Raw genomic sequence first — 22,422 nt, forward strand, 5'->3', positions numbered from 1 at the left:
ATTATTTCTGTTTTATTTAAATGAAGATTAAGCTGATTTTCAATGAATTTTACTGCCTGGATAAAAATAAAATAATAAATAATTCTATAAACGTAACAAAATTCCCAAGATAATCAAAGTTATTAACTATTTACGACTTGGCAGCTGCAGTTGAAACAATTTCCTACACAAATCCTACGCAGTTCTGTAAACTCGACTTAGGGGATTACACAGTTCGGTGGGGGGAAAAGGGAAGGGTATCAAACTTTTAGTAGTGCATTGTGATGCCTTTTTCATACAGCAAAGTAAAACAACAGAATCATCGCGAACTGTGAAATGTCTTGCTGCATGTGGTATGTGGTATGTAGGACTCGTATGTGGCATGCACCAGGCATAACAATAACTAAAGGAACAACGAAAAGTACACTGTTACAAAAAATATATGTGATACACAATATATACTTAATTTATGAATATAATTAAAATATTATCAAAGTCAAATATAAAACAATGACTTAACTAAAATCATATTTAAGTGTGGAAGAGCATTTTTAAATAATTTAATGAAAGTGATAAGCACTTAAAATAATATATCCCCAATTTTCTTTATTTTGTTATTTGGCAACTATTTGAATGGTTTCCAATATTAAACTTTTTTTTATTTAATTCGCAAAAGTTTTTTGCATTTAATTCAAATTAAATCTAAATAAAATTTTTTTTTACTATTTATTCAACTTTAAGTCAGCGATTTTTATGGTTAATTTTAATATTAGTAAAAATTATTAAAATGTATTTTTTTAATTTAATTTAGAGTTTTTTTACTATATATTAACTTAATTTAATAAGAAAAATTTTGAAATGTAAGTGAAATTCTACGCAGAAATGCGAAAAATTACAAATAGAGTAAAAAACTTGTATTTTAATTAGTTTGATAGTAAAATGATACATAATTTCATTAATTTCATAGATATTTAACTTCAACTTATTGTAGCTGACCAAGAGAACATAAAAATGTTATTTAAAAAAAATGAAAAAAAATAAATAAAAAAAATAGTTAAATTAATTTGATATTAAAATGCTATATATTTTTAATTACTTATTTTATGTCAACTTAAAGCAACTGATCGTAAAAAATTTAAAATTAATATTAAATAAGCAGATTTAAATTGATTAAACAATTAAAATACATTTTAGCTACATATATAAGTTTGAATTTAATACTGAACCGAGATATCTAGTCTTATTTTTTGCAGTGTAATGTTATCCTTTGTTTCTCTATTTCTTTGTAGGTTTCTTGGACCAGGGTCTGTTGGTGCGAGATGCATTTCGGTTGCGTCGTCATTATTTCCACACCAAGGGCTGGTATCTGGACGTGCTGTCGATGCTGCCCACAGATCTGGCCTACATCTGGTGGCCACCGGAAACCTGCTCCAGTTTATATCTGCCCTGTCCGGTGATTGTCCGTCTGAATCGCCTGCTGCGTCTGCCACGTCTGTGGGAATGGTTCGATCGGACGGAGACAGCAACTGGATACCCGAATGCCTTTCGTATCTGCAAAGTGGTGCTGGCAATTCTGGTGCTGATCCATTGGAATGCCTGCATGTATTTTGCCATCAGCTATGAGATTGGTTTCAGCTCCGATTCGTGGGTCTACAATTTAAATGGAACGCGCAACAATACGTTGCAACGCCAATATATCTATAGCTTCTATTGGTCCACGCTGACGTTGACGACAATTGGCGAGACGCCGACGCCAGAGAATGATGTGGAATATCTATTTGTGGTTGCCGACTTTCTCGCCGGCGTTCTCATCTTTGCCACCATTGTGGGTGAGTCTCCAGTCTCCCATCTCTATACCCATTTGTCCCTTTCCTTTTACTCCCTTTTTCCCATTCCTTACACTTCTTTTTGGGTCTCGCTTGTTTGCTTTTTGGGGTCCGCATTGTTTACGCAAATATTTCGTCTGATCGTTTAATTGGTTGCAGAGTGACATCTGTGACATCAATGGGTATTAATTTACAGCCCCACGCACGTCCACGTACTGTCTACCCCCTTCCCCTCCGCCTCTCCCCACTCAGTCTTCCTTCTCCCATCTTTGTCTATTTTTCCGACCCGAGTCCATCTGTATACACATTGTACATGTTCTTCATGTCGACCCACATTATTCATTACTTTCTACTTTGTTTTGTTTTCTTATTTCTTTTTCTTATACCCTAAAAATAGTACACAAAAGGGTATAAGCACCTTGTGCAACTATATTTTATAGATAAATACAGGAACCATAACGTTTATAGTTATTTTATTAAATCACAACTGTAATATTAGAATTATTTGAAGATTTCCATCTTCACTTTTATTTTTCTATCACAGAAGGAATTAAATTCAGTATCAATATTAAAAGTCAATCTTAATTATATTGCTGCCGCCTTTCTCAGAAATAACAAAAGTTAGTTAGTTAATTTAAAAAATTTTAATAGTCTGTTTTCATTGCAAATTAAAAATGACAAAATAAAATATTAAACCGTTTTTTCTCATTACAAATTTTGTTTCATATTAAAAACAATTTTATATATATAGCCAGGGAAATTAATAAACTTAACTGAACCCATGTTTGCTTTACTCATTAAGCTTTCAATATATTATTTATTATATATTTCAATATAAGCAATTTTTTTAGAATACAATTTATTGTAAAATATTTGTGCAATTTTTTAATAAGTTTAAAATTTAATTTATTTCTTATTATTTTTTAATTTCAACTTAAGAACTGGTATCTTAAATCTGGAATTTTAAAGATTTTTAGTCTTGAGTTTTAATCGACAAATCTAAACTCATTTCTGCGTCACTCTGTTTACTAAAAATTCGTAATTAAATTTTTAAACTATCGTCTTAAAATATTTATTCTGTTTTGATTTACTTCAGTTAATAATATATTTTATGCGCATATGTTTTAGGTATGTCAAGGTCGAGCACACTCGTTTATTTGTGTGCTTTATTGTTGTCTTGTTGTCATTGTAGTTGTTTTGTATGTGGGGTTGATTTGTTGCTGTCGACGCCTTCGCATTCACATTCGCTTCGCTTTTTGGCAAACGTGCCTTTTTATCATTTTTGTCGTCCTTCTTATCGCCGCCATTACCGTGTGTGGCAGAAAGGGGAAGGAGGTGAAGAAGCTGCTCTGACATCGGGGCAAACAAATTTACTTACAATGATGAATGCAAAGTTCGTCAGTCTGTCAGTCAGTCAGTCTGTCTGTTTGTCTATCTGTCTCTTTCTGTCCGCGTCTGTGCACCGGAAGTGCCGCCATTAGTCGCCTTTTGTGACATACGTTACGCATACGCCGCATGGGCCCTTGAAGAATTTACGACTCACGAGTGGCAGCAGCTCCAGCTACAGCTTCAGCTACAGGAAATGGCTGTCGAAATTAAAATGAGTCGCCAACAAAGTTGGCCTACTCCTCACCTTACCCCTTTTGTTTCTTGCCAAGGTCCGTAATGATCAGAGTATTTCATATAAAAAGAAGATAATATATTTTTCAAAATATAAATAAATTTGCAGAATTTTTTGACAAAAAAAATTTATGAAATTATAAATAAATTGCTGCTTTTACAATGAAATAGATTTCCTATTTTAAAAATACTTATAAAGAAACTAGCTGTTTAAATTTGTATATTAAAAATAGTTTGAGTTAAGAAGTCCTTGTAGAAGGTGTGTACAAAATATTTTCAAAGGTAATTTTCATTTAGCTTTTACTTTAATTTGTGAATAATTTTCCGTTTTATTGATTTTTATTGATAATAATCAAAAAAAATGTTTTAAAAGTTGAAATTTTATTCTTATAACATTTTTTATGTTTACCAATAAAAATTACTTTTTTTTTTTCAACTCTTAAACTCTTATTTGTTTTTTTTTTTAAGAAATGAAGCGGAATTTTTTTATTTTTAAAGTCAAAATAAAAATGGAACATAACTAAACTTAATTTAACTTTTTCTATTTACATTAAATTCAATCGAGCATAAGTTTTTTACTTTTATTGTTCAATTTACTAATTTAATTCTTATATATAAAATGTTGCTTTAATTATTACTTAATTTTATCCATCTGCCGACTGGTTTTTAGTCGACGGTAAAAAAAATAAAATGCACATAGTAAAAAGGAGTTTTTCGAAAGGTCATTTCAAATTTTATTTTAGCTTTTATTTTACACACAAATTTTTAATTATATTTAATATATATTTTTTCTATTCTATTAAATTTTCAATTTCTTCAATACAAAGAAATATTAAATTGAATTTATATTTTAGCTAATAATTTATTTAACCCCTTACAGGATATGTTGTGCAGACCTATTATTAAATACAGATAATTCCTATGGGATTCATTTTATTTATATTTATAAATTTCGTCTATTTTTGTTCGCCTCTCTTTAGGTAACATTGGCTCGATGATTTCGAACATGAATGTGGCCCGCGTGGAGTTCCAGAACCGCATGGATGGCGTCAAGCAGTACATGGCCTTCCGACGAGTGGGCCACGAGCTGGAGGCGCGGGTGATTCGCTGGTTCGCCTACACCTGGTCCCAGAGTGGCGCCCTGGATGAGGAGCGTGTGCTGGCCGCCTTGCCGGATAAGCTGAAGGCGGAGATTGCCATACAGGTGCACATGGATACGTTGAAGCAGGTGCGCATCTTCCATGACACGGAGCCGGGTCTGCTCGAGGCGCTGGTGTTAAAGCTAAAGCTGCAAGTGTTCAGCCCTGGTGATTACATTTGCCGCAAGGGCGACGTCGGCAAGGAGATGTACATTGTGAAGCGGGGCAAGTTGTCTGTCGTCGGGGATGATGGCATCACCGTCTTGGCCACCCTCGGAGCTGGCTCGGTTTTCGGTGAGGTTTCAGTGCTGGAAATTGCCGGCAATCGCACGGGAAATCGACGTACGGCCAATGTGCGTTCCCTCGGCTACTCGGATCTCTTCTGTCTGGCCAAGCGGGATCTGTGGGAGACCCTCTCCGATTATCCCGAGGCGCGTTCCACGCTCACACAACGCGGTTGCCAGCTGCTCCGTAAGGACGGACTGCTCGACGAGCAGATATTTGCGGGTAAGCTCAGTTACTACACAGAGCGAAATAATCCAGTACTTCATACCTAAAATTCTACTTGATTTTTTACTAAATTATACATTATTAAGTATGCAAATTAAGTCATATTTTCAAACTTTAAACCTAGTTTAAAAAGTAAACTGAAAAAAACAAGTTTCTAATATAAAGAATATTAATTTTTAAAACCTAGCTCAAACAGTACACTGAAATATCCCGTTTTTAGTGTATAAAACCTCTTTGTAAAAAAGTCCAAAAATCTTAATTAAAAAAAAATAAATATTTTTTTGATCTAAAAATTTACCAGATTTTTGCGGGTAAGCTTAGTTCCTACACAGAGCGAAATAATCCAGTACTTCATACCTAAAACTCTACATTTCAAACTTGATTTTTTACTAAGTTGTACTTTATTAAGTATGCAAATTAAGTCTTATTTTTAAACTTTAAACCTAGTTCAAAAAGTAAGCTGAGAAAGCTAGTATCTAATATAAAGAATATTAATTTTTAAAAGTTAGCTCAAACAGTACACTGAAATATTTTTTAGTGTATAAAAACTCTTTGTTAAGAAGTCCAAAAATCTTAATAAAAAAAAAATTAATATTTTTTTGATCTAAAAAATTACCAGATTTTTGCGGGTAAGCTCAGTTCCTACACAGCACGAAAAATTCCAGTACTTCATACCTAAAATTCTGCATTTCAAACTTGATTTTTTACTATGTTATACAATATTAAGTATGAAAATTAAGTCATATTTTTAAACTTCAACTTAGTTCAAAAAGTAAACTGAAAAAACATGTTTTTTATATAAAGAATATTAAATTTTTTAAACCTAGTTTAAACAGTACACTGAAATATCCGATTTTTAAGTGTATAAAAACTCTTTGTTAAAAAGTTCAAAAATCTAAATAAAAAAATAAATATTTTTTGATCTAAGAATTTACCAATAAAAAAATAAGACGAAAGGAACCATTAGTTTTCTATCAGTGCACTTGGAATAAGCACTGAAACAAGAACTGAGAGATAATTATAATTAAAATCATGATATAAGATTTTTCATGCTTTAACATTTTAGCAATTTTTTGGACTAATTTTTATTAAAACTTAATTATAAATAGATTTTTTATTATAAATTATTATATTTATTTTATTTTAATTTATTTATTATAATTTATTTTTTTTTTAATCATTTATCTTTTTCTTGCTCAAAGAACTTTTAATATCATTTTCTGCAATTAGTACTTGTGTATACAATGTAAGAGACTTAATTATCTAAAAAAAAAAACTTAATTTGAGGTCATTTGAACTTAATTTGAGTACCACATTTTTCCTCCTGTGTGCATCAATCTCAATTCAGGCCACTTCCGGCAGCACTAATGACACTTCCGCATCAATTTCATCTACTTTTTGTGCCTTCTACACTTTGCAGATTCGCAGCGCGTGCATGATAGCATTGAGGGTGGCATTGAGAAACTGGAGGTGTCCGTGGAGAACCTCAACATGCGACTGGCGCGCCTTTTGGCCGAGTACACGGCCAGCCAGGCCAAAATCAAGCAGCGTCTGGCCAAGCTGGAGCTCAAGTGAGTATCTCTATATTTATCCTCTAATTATAATTATATTCTTGTAGCGGCTGCAATTTTTTTTTTTTTTATTAAATGTGTCACACAACAAAGTACTGATTAAAATTAGTTTTGATTAAATGGCTTTACATAGCTTTATTTTTGTAGGAAAACAATTAAAATAAATAACAAAAATAAAATGATTAATTAAAAATAATAAAATACCAGGGACCGCAAATAATAATTATTTTAGTTATAACAATTTATTTCAAATCTCTTTCGATAAAATTTTTTAAAAATAATTAAATTTCAATTTTTACTTAAAACTCATTATTATACTATTAGTTTAAATTCTTTAAATTAAAATTACTTTTAAATTTTTGTAATAAAAATTAAAAATAACTTTAAAATTAAAATTGAATGTAAAAATCTGTTTAATTAATTCATGTATTTCAAAATCTAAAAAAATTCATACATACTATGTTCTCAAAAGACGCATATAACCATAATAAAAATTGTAATTAAGTTTTATTTTTTATTTTCTTAAATAAAATGTATGATTTAATCTTAATTTTAGCGGTTCCTGTAAAATAAAGTCCTCTAAATACAAAAAATTTAGTTAAAAAAAAAAACATTTTAATTAAAATACAAATTTCTGGAGAGTATTAAATCTTCGGCGTGCCGAATTTAAGCTGCCGTCTTTATTTTATACAAATCCTACAACATTTTTAATTTCAGTGGCGGAGGTCAAGGTGGCGCGGGGGGCAGAGAGGATGAACCCCAGATGCGTGCACGCAGCGGTCGCCTCTATTCGCTGCAGACCAAAAGGCGCCCACGTGCGCGTCTCGAAGCGGCGTCCAAAAGCGGCGAGGCCGCCAAGCAGCATACGCTTTAAGGGGGGAAAGAGAGGGGAGAGAAGGCGCCCAAGCAGAGTCAGGGACAGAGAGACAGAGACAGAGACAGCACATGGCGACATTCCAAACATATTGTTGCTAACAAAAAAAAAAAAAAAAAAAAACTAGTGATAAATGCAAACAACTTGAGGGAGTTTAAAAAAAATAAAAATTTCCAGGGTATGCAGCGGGGGAACTCGGTTGGGCGCCAGTTAGACGCGCATGTAAATCAATTTTTAATTTTTTACAATTAGTTTTTAGCAAGCAAGTAAAATGTTTGTGCGACTTTTCATTTTATTTTCAGTTTTTTTGTAAGCGCAACTTTATAAATTTATAAAATGATTCAAAACTGAATGTGCCTCAAAGTGTGTAAAAGTAGATTAAAAAATCGAGGAAAAAATGAAGGGCTTGGGGGGAGATAGAAAACTGGCCAAATTTCAGCCCGTAAATATAAAAAGTTGTAAATAAGCTGAGTGTAAAACATTGTGAATGCAAAAAACTCGGCCATAGTCCAATTTTATAAGCTAAAGAAAACCATTTTATTTTTCTAAAATAAAAAAAACGTTTGATAAACTTACAGCACAGCTAAGGTCCAACTACAACTTAATTATATAAGCAAAGCACTTAGAAAATCTAAAAACAACTAAAGCAGCCACCAAGAGACATTTGCTGAAATAGAAATGGAAAAAACTATATATAAAAAAATAAATGAAAAAAAAAAATTCCTATTTGTCATACATGAATGCAACTCGTTTGATTTTGTGCTGCAAATGCAGAAAATAACAGAAAAGTGAGTTCCTCGCTAATCTTAGTTTTATTTCTAACCATAAAAATAAATACATATATATATATTTGTGGATATATGTGCATAGGGGGAGATAGTAATAAAAAATCATGTTAACATTTTTTCAAGTCAGCGAATTGTAATTGTAATTTCAGTGTTAAGAGCAAAACGCTTCCAAAGCCAAAATTGAAGAACAAATTGTAAACACACACACACACACACACACAAGTTGAAAACTGTATTTTTATATTAGCCTAATAAATGTACGAGAATTGTATATGTAAGCATAACTATAAATAAATTGTAAAAAAAAAAGAAAATTCAAAAATTGTACCTATTTAATTGGGCAGCAGTGTGAAACCAATAATGCTTCGCAGCTCTAATGACAACACAGACAAAGGCGGCAATTACGTGAAGTACGTCACGAAATGCAGACGCCTTGGCTTTTTTACTAATTTTTTTTAAGCGTACCACATTGCGTATGAGTAACGTACGTAATCACAAGCGTTGCGAATCGTGCCAAAGTCAAAGTAAAAGTGAAAGCTACGCAAACACAACCTCATTCTGTCTCAAATGCAGTAAAAAATCAATTTTGACGAGGCAAAATAAAACAAGATGTAGAAATGTTGAAATTTATATAAAGAAAATGTTCTATCAACTTGAGTAACTTGACGTTTCCGTTTGCCGCTTTTCCCGCTACCAATCCCCTGTTCAATATGCATGGAACATATGTGGATTGCGGGACAGGCTTTATTTGTTGCCAGGACACGTGAATGAAGCTGCTTGGGGACATGACAGACAATAAAATTTAGACGCTTCCCATCGCATTATGAATACACACACAAGCACATACCATATATACTCAAACATGCATATATGTTAGTGAAAGTATCTTCTTACCATATTCAAGTACAAATTCAAATACTTAGACCGGCTGACTTGCAGGTCTTTGAATGATTCGTTTCCGTCTTCGCTTAAAGGAAACATTTGTATTATATAAATCAACGGATTTTAGACAATAGACATATTAAATATTTAACAAATCTCAAGTCTTTACTTAATAAGCCAGAATGCTGAGTGCATTCTTAACATACTTTGACAAGAAATAATTAATATTATCAATACTTATGTTCAGGATATTTTTGTAAATTGTCTGCACTTATTTATATATTATGATAATTCCAGAAAACTTGTTTTTAGAATTGGGAAATGCGAACTTTATAATTAAATAGGTGAGTATACGGTTATATCGCCCGAAAACAAGTTATATAGTATCTATCGACTGTAGATTTTATATTTGTCATATAATAAATTACTATGCAAATTTATTGATAGAAGGATTTAAGGACTTAAGATAACAAGACTTTTTTATTTCTTTTCTATTCTTTTCTTTTGAAAAATACAGCGTTTCTTAAATGTTTTGTAATTGAAATATTATTGAAATAACAATTTTTTCAAGCCAGAACCTCGGGTTCGGGTTTTAAGCGGCCTGAACCGAATCATAACCCTTAAAATTATTTATTCCGCGAACCCAAAACTAAGCCAAGCCGTTTGATTCGGATAAAAAAGTTATAACATACATTTTATTGGTTTTGAATATTATACAATTTTTTAAGACTTCGCATAAAAAACTAAGTCCTATTTAAATCTTCAAATAAATTTAAATTATTATCGAAATTTGACTTTTTTTCAATTTTTTTTGTTTAAAATGCCGAAAAAGCCGGGGTATATTAAGAAGAAACATTTACGATCCACCCTCTGAATCTTACGGATGTGACAAAGATGTCTTGAAGACCAACACAATTTTGAAAATTAAGGGAAGCGCCCACACCAATCAGTTGATTATTTAAGGTCAGTGGACTGCCGGGAGTACTAATGCAACTGCCAGAGGGAGTAGTACACACCGGGGATAGAATGTTATAGCCAGTTAAGCAAGCATTAGCTGATACAATGGTATTGGACGAGTACTTCAGAATATTCCCAATCATTTTCACTGCAATAGCCACCTCACCTTCATATGGAGGCTCGTCCTCCCCCTCGGGAAACTTAATCTCATCGATATAAGAATATGAAGAAAACTGCACAGCGGGTGTCATAATCGCAGCCATACTCATTCCCAAGGGGAGAGGCAACAAGGGTCGCTTGAAATTATTGGAATTTACAGTCTGAACCAATTCGCCGACGCCACGTTGAGTGGAGCCATAGTACATTTTCACCTGTGTCGCACTGTAAAATTAACAAAGTTATTCGATCAGATGGTAAAAAAAAAAAAAATGATAAAAGTTTGCTTGCTTACCCCAAAGTACAAAGCCCATTTGTCACAACGGTTTTTGGGGAAATGATAGAGCCCATGCAAGACCAGGATGTGATACCCAGAATGCTGGTGAACACTAGTTCCACCACGAATGGAAATTGTCCTGGGGCTGCATTGGTGTCGCCGATGCGACCTTCAATTGAAGGCATTTCTGCCACATCACGAGAATGCACTGGATCATCCTGTGGCACGACTTCAGCGGACACAAGGGCAAAAGCCAGAGCCAAAATAACAAAGACTTGCATGTTGATTGTATTTCGTAGAACGAATGATTTTTCACTTACCAACACGCCTTTTTATATGCTGCCCAAAAAGTTCTTATCACTTGCAAAATAAATATAAAAAAAAAAACAGATTAAAGTGAAATTTATAGCTCCATTATTTTAATATTATTAATTTTATATCAGCGATAATTATAAGATGTTTATAACAGTGTTGATATAAAAATGTTTGATACAAAGAACAAGTGGGAAAAGTTATAGTCGAGATCCCGACCATAGGATACCCGTTACTTATTTCCATATAAATTAAAGTACTTTAAAGAAATTACTACCTAATAAAAACGACTGCATACTTTTAGGTGTTTGTATTGAAATACATAATACCTTTACTAATAACTTTGGTTAGCTATTACTCCCGTTCTACTTGTCCGATCTTGCTGCGATGAACTCAGATTATATATAATATTAATAGATAACGTAAATTACCATAAAAACTCTATTATCTTAAAAACTGTGAGTGTGGTGGCTTTTCGCGGTTTGCAGGAACGGAGGGGGGAGTGTCAAAAATTTAACACAAACTTGACCAGCTCCAACGCATTTGGAGTCTGTGGGTGAAAGTTTGGTATCTCTGTCTCTTTTAGTCTCTGAGATACAGGCGCTCACACGAACGGACAGACAGACAGACGGACAAACAGACAGACGGACAAACAGACAGAATCGACTCGCCTGTTGATGCTGATCAAGAATATACATACGTTATAGGGTCGGAGATGCCTCCTCCTACCTGTTACATACATTCCAACAAACACAATATACCTTTTTACTGATTTTTTAAGTAACGGGTATAACAAAGCGTAGCAAAGTCATCAATTTGACTCTTCGACCCGATTTCATATCTAACAATGCTTTAGTGATAAGCCAAAAATTAAATGCACCTATTAACAACTGAAATGGTAACCATTTTGATTGCTATCAACTGAGGTTATTCATGGTCAATTAGACGTAGATTAAGACTAAGATTGTGGAGAGGCCTGTCTGGCCTGACTTTCTAATAACTAAAATTTAATTATTGAAACTTTCTACAAAATATACATAATTAACAATGTTATCAAAAATGTTCTTCAATGCTATTGAGATGTCATTTCATTAAAATTAATATTTTCCCTTCTAGTTAAATGTGATGTTCATTAGCATTATTTAGTCACAACAACTATTGATGCCAAAGTCTTAACCGTAAGACACAGAAGGCTGAAATTTTCAGACAACATAGCTAAGACAGGCTTTTTAGATATCTTAGCGATACTCACAGATTGGTGCTTTTCCACGACAAATCTCTATGTTTTCCAAGCAAATTTGCGCTATTCCGGACAAATATATATTCGTAGTATATTTAAAGTTTATAATATTTATTCGTTCAAGTGATTCGAGCATTTGCTGTCGAATTTTCTGAGCTCTATCAATTTTAGGCTTCTGAAACACAAGGCACTACAACAATATAAATAATACATACAACCATAAATTAAGCGTTTATTTTGAAAAGAAAGTAACTCACATATCTATACAAGATATTGCTATTTAATTATGTCCAAACAAACGAATGATGTGCAGTATTTGCGATGTTTAAAGTGTCTCAAGACCATCAAGTGCTCACGTTATGATACTGGATGCCTGGTGCGTCATGTGCAGAATCATCATCCGGAGATCATTGAGAATGCCAGTGACAAAGTGAGAAATCTGCACAAACTGGCGGCGGAGCATGGCATTAGTGAGGAGCGTCTCTCGGAGATTAGCAAGATGACGGGCATGTCGGAGGCGGAAATGGCAGACGAAGCAGAGCGTTGTCAGTATTTTAAATTCATATATTTTCTAGAGAAACTTCTTTTAAATTCTGCCCTCTTTAGATCTCGCCAAGCGTAAACATCAAAGCGGCAGTCAACCTTCTAAAAGTGCGAGCCCCAGAGTTCAAGAGAATTGGCAGGAGCCGAAGATAAACGACTCCAAGGACATAAATAAACGTCAATATTATCGCAGTTCCATTGAACGTTGGATGCCCACCGATGGCTGCATTTATTGTCCCAGTTGTGGCTGCAATCGTCGTCCTTTGTTAAAGAGCAGTTCCGAGTTCTATTCCAGCACCGGTTGCTCGGCTGCCTGTGTCGCAAATTGTTGGCCTTTTTGCTTTTTGCCCTGTTTAAACTCGGCCGACAATCGCGAATATTTGCACTGTGCCAATTGCAAGAGTTTTTTAGGTATCTACGATCGTGAAAACAATTGCATTCGACCCAATCGTGAATTTGTGCCACCCAAATAAATCATTTGAATACATGTACCGTATACACTAAAAAAAAGAGAGCCCTTATTCGTTAATAATTTGAGAATATTGCCTTTGTTTTGCTTTAGTCGATTTGCTATATCTATTGAATCACAAATATTTTCAGGAACAAGCACTTTGAAAAATATATCGTGTTCTAATTTTAATTACAATATTTCTTAAAAGTTAAAAAGCACTTTGAAAAATATATAGTGTTCTAATTTTATTTACAATATTTCTTAAAAGTTGAAAAGCACAAAATATATAGTGTTCTAATTTGAAATGCAATATTTCTTAAAAGTTAAAAATTGTTCTTTATATTCTAGAAATTATGTCACTTATCTTTTAAAACTTTTTCAACTTTTTGGAGGAATAAGCACTTAAAAAAATATATAGTAATCTTCTCATTTTTATTGCAATAATTTTTTTAAAGCAGAAATTTTGTCACTTATAATACGTAAGTAAATTTAGTTTTTTTATTTGTTTTAAATATGGAAAAAGCTTTTTACAAATTGTAGAAAAAAACGTAAATACCAAGTTTTGATAATGCAATAAAATTTTGAGAAAACTGAAACCCATATAAAAAAAAATATTTTTTGATTCATTTTAATGTTAATAAAATGCTATACCAAAACAATTTTTAGATATTTTTTATATAAATTTAATAAAATACGGCTATTATTAAACAAAGGAGACTTTTGAAAATGACTATATTAGTTTATTCTCAGTGTACATATATTTTTAAACTGTGAACCTCTAAAGCTCTCTTAAAGCTTTCTTGCACGCACAAATGTCAGCAACACAGCTGCCTTTCGAGCTGTAGCGTTCATTTAATCATGTGTTGCTAATGGTCATGCCACTGCAATCAAGTCAAAATTAATCCGAAATTGCCAAATTTACCACAATTTTGTGAGACTGAGAAATCGCTGTAGACAGGTGACAGCTTCCACTTGCACCACACTCCACTCAAAGTGCTCACAGGCGGGACAATTGACCATGGTGGACTGTGGCTGCAGGTGACCCACCTGTGGCTTAGTACTCGAGATGCTTATCGCTATCACTTGCGGCTCATCGATGGCCATGTTGTGCACACTCTGACAATTGGCGAGTAACTGAAAACTAAAACACGCCCAAACAGCTAGAAAAAAGTCAGAGAGTGAAATTCTGAGAGTGATCACGAGAGCAGAACGAGAGAGAGAATTGAGATCAGCTAGCAAAAATAATAACGGGCCAATTGAGTGAGTTGAGATGAAACAGTAAGAGCATAGACTGCTGAGGCAGAGAAGAGAGAGAGAGAGAGAGACGGTAGATCAAATATATATATACACAGTGTAAGATTTTAGAGCGAGCATTTTTTTGGGAGCATAAAGAACTGTGCTTCCTCTCTCAACTCTCTCTAACAATCGCTCTACTCCCAATTTGCTAATTTATTAAAATATATGGTTCAAAATTTTCTGGAAAAATGTTTCATTTTTTAAAAATGTCTATATATTAAATAATATATATATATATTTATATATTAATAAATGTTTTTACATTTTAAAGCTAAATTCTTTTTATTTTATGATGCCATAAATTTGTAATATTCCATATTTGTTAAATATGTACAATGTACATAAGTATTTATATGAATTGCATATGCTACAAGTTCATAATCTCATATAAATTATTTCATTAGTTGCTACAATTAAATCATGAATTAATTTCTTTATTTCTAAAGTTTTTATCTTTGTTTTTTGAACTTGTCAAAACATATTCAACAATGCACTTAATTACCCAATACATTGAAATTTCTCAAAAACTCATTAAATTATCGCTTTTATACTTTTTTAATGTCTCAATTTGAACGCAAAATTATAGTTTTTAAATTTATATTTGAAATTTATAGCGATAATAAAAATACATTGCAAGAGATTAAAATGAGTAATTCTAAAAAACAAAATGAAAAAAACAAAATTCACTGAACCAACAAAAATCTTACAATTAAAAATAAAAAAAATGACCAAAATATTAAAAATCCGCTTCGGAAATTTCTTATTTCATTCCCTGTCCCTACACTTATGCTTCCCCTTCTCTCTCCTCCTGTCTTCCCAACTCAGCCTCTGATTAAAAACGCAAGTAATTAAAACACACACAACAATTTTTGACAGTTTTTCAAATTTGTTAGCATTTCTATTTATTATATCATTGTCGAGGATATTTTTATAATTTTTTTATTATTTTCTAGATATGTGTCAATGTTGTTCTCATAGCTGGGGGCGTCTATAGACACCGAGATACTCGCCACAGGCGCCGCAATGATGCCGCTTCGTGCAACAACGCAGCCAGGAGCGAACAACTCGCGTCTTGGCCAACACCTTGCAGTAGGGACAGGTGATCTCACGGGCCTGAGGACCGACGGCAAAGTAGAGCGCTGCAGGAGAGTGTTCCTCAGCCATGTTGACTAGTGTATATCTACGATATCAAAATGAGAGACAGACAGACGCAGAGTCGTCTGCTTTCCAACGCGTGCCAATAAAGACTAAACAAGCTAAGCAACTGGAGAGCGAGAGATCGATGCGATAGAAAATAAAGTGAGAACAGTTTTACTTTTATGCTCTTCTACAGAGTATTTCAAGTTCATCATGAAATTTTTAACGCTCCAAGATCCGCAATTTTAGTTTTTTTAATTGCAGCGTAGAGCTTTAATAATTAGCTGTGTTCAGCGTTTCGACTCGAAGCAGAAAATTTGCTGTCTGCTGTTGAGATTTTTTTTTGCTAGAAATATAAATTTTATTTTCTACTTTTATCAAAATCATAGGCAAGAACTAAAAAACTTCAAGCCTGAAAAGATATCTATAATAATAAAAAAAAATATACATTTATTTTTTTCATATTTTTCTGTTATAAATATAGAAAAAAAGAAAATAATAAAAATAGATTGTTAAATAATAATATACATTAATATACATTTATTTTTTTCATATTTTTTTGTTATAAATATAGAAAAAAAGAAAATAATAAAAATAGATTGTTAAATAATATATCATAATCAAGCCTGTTCCGGTTTTCACTTTCGGCAAGAATTGTCGGAAATTAAAATCTTTAGTCTGTCTAGTAGTAATCTGAATATATTTTGTATATAGAATTCACTTTGAGTTTGTGAATTTAAGTTCAAAAAAGTAATAAAATATAATTTTAAAATTTTTAGCTCAAATGCAACGGTTACTTTTTTTGAAATCCGATAAAATGGGTATTGAAAACCGAAAAAGGCCTGAATAATTTTTTCAAATTTAATAAAATGAATAATAATAATTAATTAATTGTTTAATTTTTGTATTACAACTTTTTTAAACTTTAAAAACTTAAAAATGTTTAGCTGAAATACAACGTGAAAAATCACTTTTTTTTGAAATCCGATAAAATGGGAATTGAAAACCGGAAAAGGTCTGAATAACTTTTTCAAATTTATTAAAATTAATACTTATAATTGTTTAATTTTTGTATTACAACTTTTTTATAACTTTAAAAGAGTATTAAATATTCTTAATGCCAAAGAAAACATTTTCATCTTGTTTTTTTTGCATTCAATTTGTTTATTTTCAGCGTGTGAAATATTCGAAAAATCTTGTGAGAGAGAGAAATAAACAATTATAATGCTGGGATCCATTTACTTGATCTTGAGTGGTGCACGTCGCTTCATGGCACGTCCAAAGTAGCAGCCGCAGTTGCCACAATAGTGACTGCGATCAGTTTGCTTACAGGGTATAATATAGTTGAAGCAGCAGCAGCAGCAAAACGAGCTGTAAAGGAATTAAAATTGTGGTTGAATTGCTTGCCAGTTGCACCACCTGTGATCCACCTACACAAAGAGACAGCCCACAATGCGATTGATTTCCGTTGCCCACCACTTGAGATCGTTTTGTACTACGCTCTCTGAGTTGTTGCCACAGGAGGGGCATTTCAATACCACCGCCTCGTGTGGCAGGTTGAGAAATGTGCCAGCTAAAGGTGTGGCAAAATTTTGATAAATATTTTGCTCCTTTTTCGCCTTCTGCAATTCTGCAATTGACGTTTGCTGATCCTCTCCAGGCGTCGTCATCGTCGTGATCGTTTTAATTGTTGCTGCCAAACTGAAAGCGAAATTTATTTAAAGCCAAGTGGCAGCCGGTTTCTATAGCAAAAAGAGAGACAATCTAACTGAGAGAGAAAGAGACTGAGTGGGAGAGCGAGTGAGAGAGAGAGAGAGAGATCAAGAGAGACTTGTGTTGATTTGGCGTGCGTCTTTAATTGAGTTAGATGCGTAATAGAATAAAATAACTAAAGAATTTCTGGCATTTATTGCACTAATAATTAATTGACCTAATCGGACTTGCTCCGGATTCCGAAGTTCAGTAAAAAATGGGAATATAACTTTGTATTTTTCAGTCATAAACTATATTATTTTTTTGACGTTCGTTTTATTGAGTTAGATGCATAAAAAAATTAAAGAAATAATTTAAAACAAGTCAAATTTTGGCACTTATAGTTTGACCTAGTCGGACTTGCTTTGGATGCCAACTTTGCCACCACAGTGACTACAGTAAACTCCCTTGGAGGTCCACTCACGGTTGCAGCCACACCAGGTGCAGATGCAACAGATCCAGAAAATGGGAAAAATGCTGTTATGGAAAAAAAAATAATGTACACTAAATTATTATTATTATAAAACTAAAAAAATTTAAAATAATATATTTGTGTGTAGTATACTAATATCAATATTAATTGCATCAAAATTGCTTTTTAGTACTGATTAAACATTCTGAATATTCATATGTGTTGAAAAAAAATTTAAATAAAGTTCTCAAAAAATTACGAAAAAATAAACTGGCTTTTTACAATCAAGAATATTACCCAACAAATTGTTTGTTACAAAACAAGACAACTTTAGGAGAAAAATAGCAAAATACAATCTTATAATCAAGGTGTTTAATTCTAATTTAAGCTAGTTTCTCGGCGCATATTTAAAACTTTTTTAGAAGTAAAAATTTTCTGTGAGAAACAAAATTATTTTTATGTTGCAAATAATAAATTATTAAGCCAGTTCCGGTTTTAACTTACGCCAAGATTCATCGAAAACAAAAATCTTTAACCTGTTCAAATTTTACTCCTGATATGTTATCCGAATAGAATTTAAGTCTGATAAAGTAAAAAACAATTAAAAAATTTCAAAAATTTAAGGAAATTCAATGAAAGTGGAATTGAAAACCGGAACAGGCCTTTTTTCTTTATTTTCTTTTCTTTTTTTGTTATTCAAAAAATAAAATTGTTAAAAAAATAAATATTTAAATATTTGGTAAATAGTTAAAGAGTGTTTTTGAGTGATCCTCACCAGGAGAGCAGACTGAGACAGCAGCTGGCATCCTTGCAACCTGCGGCACGCATCACAGCCGCCTCGCTTCTCTCGCGGCACAGCGGACAGAGCAGCTTGTAGGTGGAGGGACCAGGTGTATAGTATCTTAAACGTGGCGCAGCTGGAGGAGCAGCTGCATCCGTCTGGCTGAGCAGTGTTACCTTCTCGATGGGATCATGATCATCGATATAGGGCACCAGCGAGGCATGATTTCCCTCCACAATCACATTGGCTATAATATTCCGAGCACGCTCCTCCGCCGTCTGTGCCGGCACCAATTTGATCTGCAGCGTCTGCGTTTCCATTGTAACTGAACAGAATCAAAGCTATAAGACAGAGCAATTGAGTTGAGTGAGAACAGAGAACAGAGAGCGAACACACTGGGCGTATGCGCAATATTTTCTCTATTCTGTACGCATAGCATTCTATGATGTCATCGGCATCATCAACATCATCTACAACAACTGGAGCTGTATTTTTATTGTGTGTGTGTATGTTTGACCTGCCAAGCAGAACCAGAAACAGCAACAGAACCCGAATCTGTATCTGTATCTGAATACGACTATGAATTTCGAATCAACAGCAGAGCAACAAACAAATTGCTTATTGTTTATTTACTTAACAAATGTGAAACATCAAAACGTCACAGATGTCGAAACAGCAGCGAGAGAACCACAACCACTTGGACTGTCAGAAAGACTTTTAAATTTTATGAATTTGCCATTTAATATAGAGAAATATTTCATATTATTAATTAATTTCAAGTACCACTTTTCGTGTTTTATGATCTTCTTGTAGCGAATTTCCATGCAGTTATTTTTTTTTAACTAATAACAAATTTTGAACAAAATTGGAAAAATAAGATATCATATGTTATAATAAAGAAAATCCTGCGGTATTTCGCTTAACACCTTATTAATAAATAATATTTGGGAAACAAAATTAGATTAACTACGAACATATAATTGAAAGAAATTATTAAAGTTTAATAATTATCAAACGCTTTTCACATATTTAAATTCACCAAAGTTAATATATATTTTTTCTTCTTATTTGAAAATACCCGAAATAATTTATATAAAATATCTATATAATTTATTTTTTATAAATAAACAAACAACAATGATTGTAAAAAATTAAAAACATTTTCGTATAATAAACTTTATATATAATCAATTTTTTTTCTTCCACAATAGTTATTTTTTGAACTATTTGCTCATTCGCTTCCTGAGTTTCACATTTAGACCTCCTTCTGGGAATAGAACAGGAGCAGGATCAAAGCGAAATTTAAGTTCCTTGCGCGGTGCCTCGATCAGATCAAAATTGGCCAATATTTTGGCCACAGCCACCTTGGAGTTAACTTTACCCATGCGCATAGCTACAAATAAACGAATAAATAAATAAATAATAAATATTCTTATTTAATTTATACAAAATTAACTCTGTAGTCCCAAAATTTCAGTTTGATCTGTACAATGATACATGAGTGAGTGAGTGAGTGAAAGTACAGGACGAACAGCTTTATATATATATAGATAATCCACTTACCTATGCAGTGTCGGGGTCCTTCACCAAAGGGCATTAAAGCCGCCTGATCGTAGTTCATGTTATCGGCATCATATCGATGAGGATCATAATCCTCGGGATTGGGGAAGTAGTTCGGATCACGGTGTATGCCAAAGAGGGAGATCAAAATGGGAGTACCCTTCTTAATAGTATAGCTTTTGTCCGGCAACAAGAAATCCTGAGTACACTCACGATTCAGGAACGGCAAACTGGGATACTTTCGTACAGTTTCTGTGAGTAGAAATCGATAAAGAATAGCTCGATAAGTTCTTTAAAAATTTACCCAAAATACACAGATCCAAGATCTTCAGATCCTGCACTGCCTCATAGGTGAATTTGTCCCCTCGTTTGAGCTGATGTCTTTCCATTACTGCATCCAACTCGTCTCGTACTTCCTTCAACAATTCCGGACACATGGCCAGCTCATAGAGAGTAAAGGCTGCGGCAGCAGCTGTGGTTTCCGAGCCGGCAATATAAAAAACAAATGCCTGGGCGACAATCTTATCAATGGACATGGCCTTGAGCTCCTCCTGCACCGATTCAATGTCCCAATTCTCATCGTCATCGTCGCCAATCTTTCCAGTATTACGCAAACGAATGAGTAGCTGCAACAGATCCTTTCGTACAACATTATGTTTCTCCCGAAACTCGATCGTGTGCCGTAGAATTTCCCGAAGTTTGAGCAATACTTGTTGCTCAAAGCCAAGACGATTCATGAGCTTGGCAAGACTGTTGAGAAGATCATAATAGATTGATCAGAAACATATTTTATTCTAATTTAAAAATAATTATAATTTAAAATAATAGGCTGTTTCCAAATAGTTATGATAAATATTTAAAGAAGTTTCAGCTATCAAAAAAAAAATTGTTAAATACAAATAAAAAAATATCATATTTAATTTAAAAAAAAATCTAAGCTCATAAATATATAAACTTTAAAAAAAAAAACATTATGATTTGGCATTCCATTCTTTTCTTAATATTTACAATAAATTATTTATGTTATTTATTTATTTCCTAAGCATTTCAGTTTAACTTTTTATTTCTAAAATAAAAAAGTTACCTTTAACATAGGGTTTTTTCTAAAACTGCTCAAAAATATTATAGTCCAAGACGACATTTCAACTTTAGTTCTTCTTCAGAGCTTTTTCCGTTGTGTTTTGCCGATCTCGTGTGAGCTTACAATCACAAAATACATACAATGCCGGCGCCACCGAGACGCACAAGCAAATTTCGTACTCTACGAATGATTGTTACTTACGGAGGGAATGTAATCGACGACAGGTTGTGAACTTTCTGCAGAAATCCTCCCTGAGTTTGCAGCAAATCGCTGATAGCACGAAACTCATTGTTTGGATTGGAGAAGCTATCGATATCCAGACCAAAGATCACCGAACCGATAATATCGATAGCATAAGTGGTAAGTTTCTCCTTTATTTCGATTTGATCATTGGGCGACTTTTCAATTACTCCCAGCAAATGTTGCACTAGTTTTTCACCCACATCATCGATGGTGCCAAACATACCCTTGATTTTCCCCGAGGAAAATGAGGGTGTTAGTTTATTGCGTAGATTTCGCCAAGAGGCGCCTTGAAGATTGAATAAATGTGCCGACAATGGATCGTATTTCTCATCCACATAAACACCACGATCGTGAAAGCTGTTGAAATCGCTGGTCATCAGCTGACGAGCCAATTGGGCATCTCTTACCAATAAAGTTGGCTTATTCATCATATAGATGCCCACAATATTGGTATCGTGTTTCTCGTAGACATCGCTTAGGGCCAGGCCAAAACCCTGCTTCCTCTTCACAACTGTATCCAAGACTCCGAAGGGAAACTTGGCTGTTTCCACGGCCACGCCCTCGCGCTCCCAATAACTGTAATGCCGCCTTATAAACTGCACTAGCAACATCAACGATATTGACAGTAAAACTAATATAAACATTTTGTATAATTTCTTTAGTTATTTTAATGGAACTCTATAATTACATATAACCGCCTTGCACAAAATTCTTACGCAAACTGAACAAAAGCTTTCATCAGCTGAAAACCGAAACGTAGAAATTAATCTATAAAGTGTGCTCTCGAAAAACTTTCATACTCAACAAGTGTTTGAGATAACACTTACAGTATGTCAAATAACTGTATTGACATAGAAAAAATTTTTGAAAATTTAGTTTTCATTATTTTAAATAGATTAGGCTCTAAATTTTATTTTTCTATTTTATTTTTATACTATTAATAATTGTATAAAAAAAATGATAAGAAACCAGTTTACTTTGAAAAACTTAAAATCCTCATTTTTTTTGTTTGTCTATATAATTATTTGACATACT

At 33.1% G+C, this 22,422-nt stretch overlaps 8 protein-coding genes across 8 annotated transcripts in view; 2 read left to right on the forward strand and 6 right to left on the reverse strand.

The window, feature by feature from the left end:
• Positions 1-8,616, forward strand: part of LOC117783897 (cyclic nucleotide-gated cation channel subunit A) — a 29,113-nt gene extending 20,497 nt beyond the window's left edge. Inside the window, exons 6-9 of the mRNA XM_034621463.1 lie at positions 1,269-1,808; positions 4,406-5,071; positions 6,495-6,645; positions 7,363-8,616. Coding sequence (XP_034477354.1) covers positions 1,269-1,808; positions 4,406-5,071; positions 6,495-6,645; positions 7,363-7,519 — 1,514 coding nt within the window. The 3' untranslated portion in view covers positions 7,520-8,616. The remainder of the gene's footprint in view (positions 1-1,268; positions 1,809-4,405; positions 5,072-6,494; positions 6,646-7,362) is intronic.
• A 1,240-nt stretch (positions 8,617-9,856) lies between these two features.
• On the reverse strand, positions 9,857-10,820 carry LOC117784766 (serine protease 3-like). Its single transcript, XM_034622578.1, has 2 exons — positions 10,598-10,820; positions 9,857-10,527 (listed from the first exon to the last, which is right to left on the reverse strand). Exons 1-2 carry the CDS (start codon positions 10,762-10,764, stop codon positions 10,032-10,034), a joined length of 663 nt encoding a protein of 220 aa, XP_034478469.1. The 5' UTR covers positions 10,765-10,820; the 3' UTR covers positions 9,857-10,031.
• A 1,522-nt stretch (positions 10,821-12,342) lies between these two features.
• LOC117784393 lies at positions 12,343-13,170 on the forward strand. Its single transcript, XM_034622118.1, has 2 exons — positions 12,343-12,676; positions 12,738-13,170. Exons 1-2 carry the CDS (start codon positions 12,418-12,420, stop codon positions 13,145-13,147), a joined length of 669 nt encoding a protein of 222 aa, XP_034478009.1. The 5' UTR covers positions 12,343-12,417; the 3' UTR covers positions 13,148-13,170.
• An 871-nt stretch (positions 13,171-14,041) lies between these two features.
• LOC117784898 lies at positions 14,042-14,295 on the reverse strand. The gene has a single exon (XM_034622751.1). It carries the CDS (start codon positions 14,227-14,229, stop codon positions 14,044-14,046), a length of 186 nt encoding a protein of 61 aa, XP_034478642.1. The 5' UTR covers positions 14,230-14,295; the 3' UTR covers positions 14,042-14,043.
• A 1,011-nt stretch (positions 14,296-15,306) lies between these two features.
• LOC117784542 lies at positions 15,307-15,671 on the reverse strand. The gene has a single exon (XM_034622298.1). The coding sequence runs from the start codon at positions 15,583-15,585 to the stop codon at positions 15,394-15,396; it is 192 nt and encodes a 63-aa protein (XP_034478189.1). The 5' UTR covers positions 15,586-15,671; the 3' UTR covers positions 15,307-15,393.
• Positions 15,672-16,701: 1,030 nt separating this feature from the next.
• Positions 16,702-17,254, reverse strand: LOC117784423. Its single transcript, XM_034622159.1, has 2 exons — positions 16,993-17,254; positions 16,702-16,929 (listed from the first exon to the last, which is right to left on the reverse strand). Exons 1-2 carry the CDS (start codon positions 17,226-17,228, stop codon positions 16,797-16,799), a joined length of 369 nt encoding a protein of 122 aa, XP_034478050.1. The 5' UTR covers positions 17,229-17,254; the 3' UTR covers positions 16,702-16,796.
• Positions 17,255-17,566: 312 nt separating this feature from the next.
• On the reverse strand, positions 17,567-18,838 carry LOC117784606. Its single transcript, XM_034622396.1, has 2 exons — positions 18,498-18,838; positions 17,567-17,787 (listed from the first exon to the last, which is right to left on the reverse strand). The coding sequence occupies exons 1-2, from the start codon at positions 18,821-18,823 to the stop codon at positions 17,661-17,663; spliced, it is 453 nt and encodes a 150-aa protein (XP_034478287.1). The 5' UTR covers positions 18,824-18,838; the 3' UTR covers positions 17,567-17,660.
• Positions 18,839-19,669: 831 nt separating this feature from the next.
• LOC117784984 (probable cytochrome P450 6d2) lies at positions 19,670-22,104 on the reverse strand. The gene is made up of 4 exons (XM_034622851.1): positions 21,346-22,104; positions 20,368-20,813; positions 20,067-20,315; positions 19,670-19,896 (listed from the first exon to the last, which is right to left on the reverse strand). Exons 1-4 carry the CDS (start codon positions 22,029-22,031, stop codon positions 19,727-19,729), a joined length of 1,551 nt encoding a protein of 516 aa, XP_034478742.1. The 5' UTR covers positions 22,032-22,104; the 3' UTR covers positions 19,670-19,726.
• Positions 22,105-22,422: the final 318 nt, after the last annotated feature.

This window comes from Drosophila innubila (genome assembly GCF_004354385.1).
Source record: "Drosophila innubila isolate TH190305 chromosome 2R unlocalized genomic scaffold, UK_Dinn_1.0 1_C_2R, whole genome shotgun sequence".
Taxonomy (NCBI): domain Eukaryota; kingdom Metazoa; phylum Arthropoda; class Insecta; order Diptera; family Drosophilidae; genus Drosophila; species Drosophila innubila.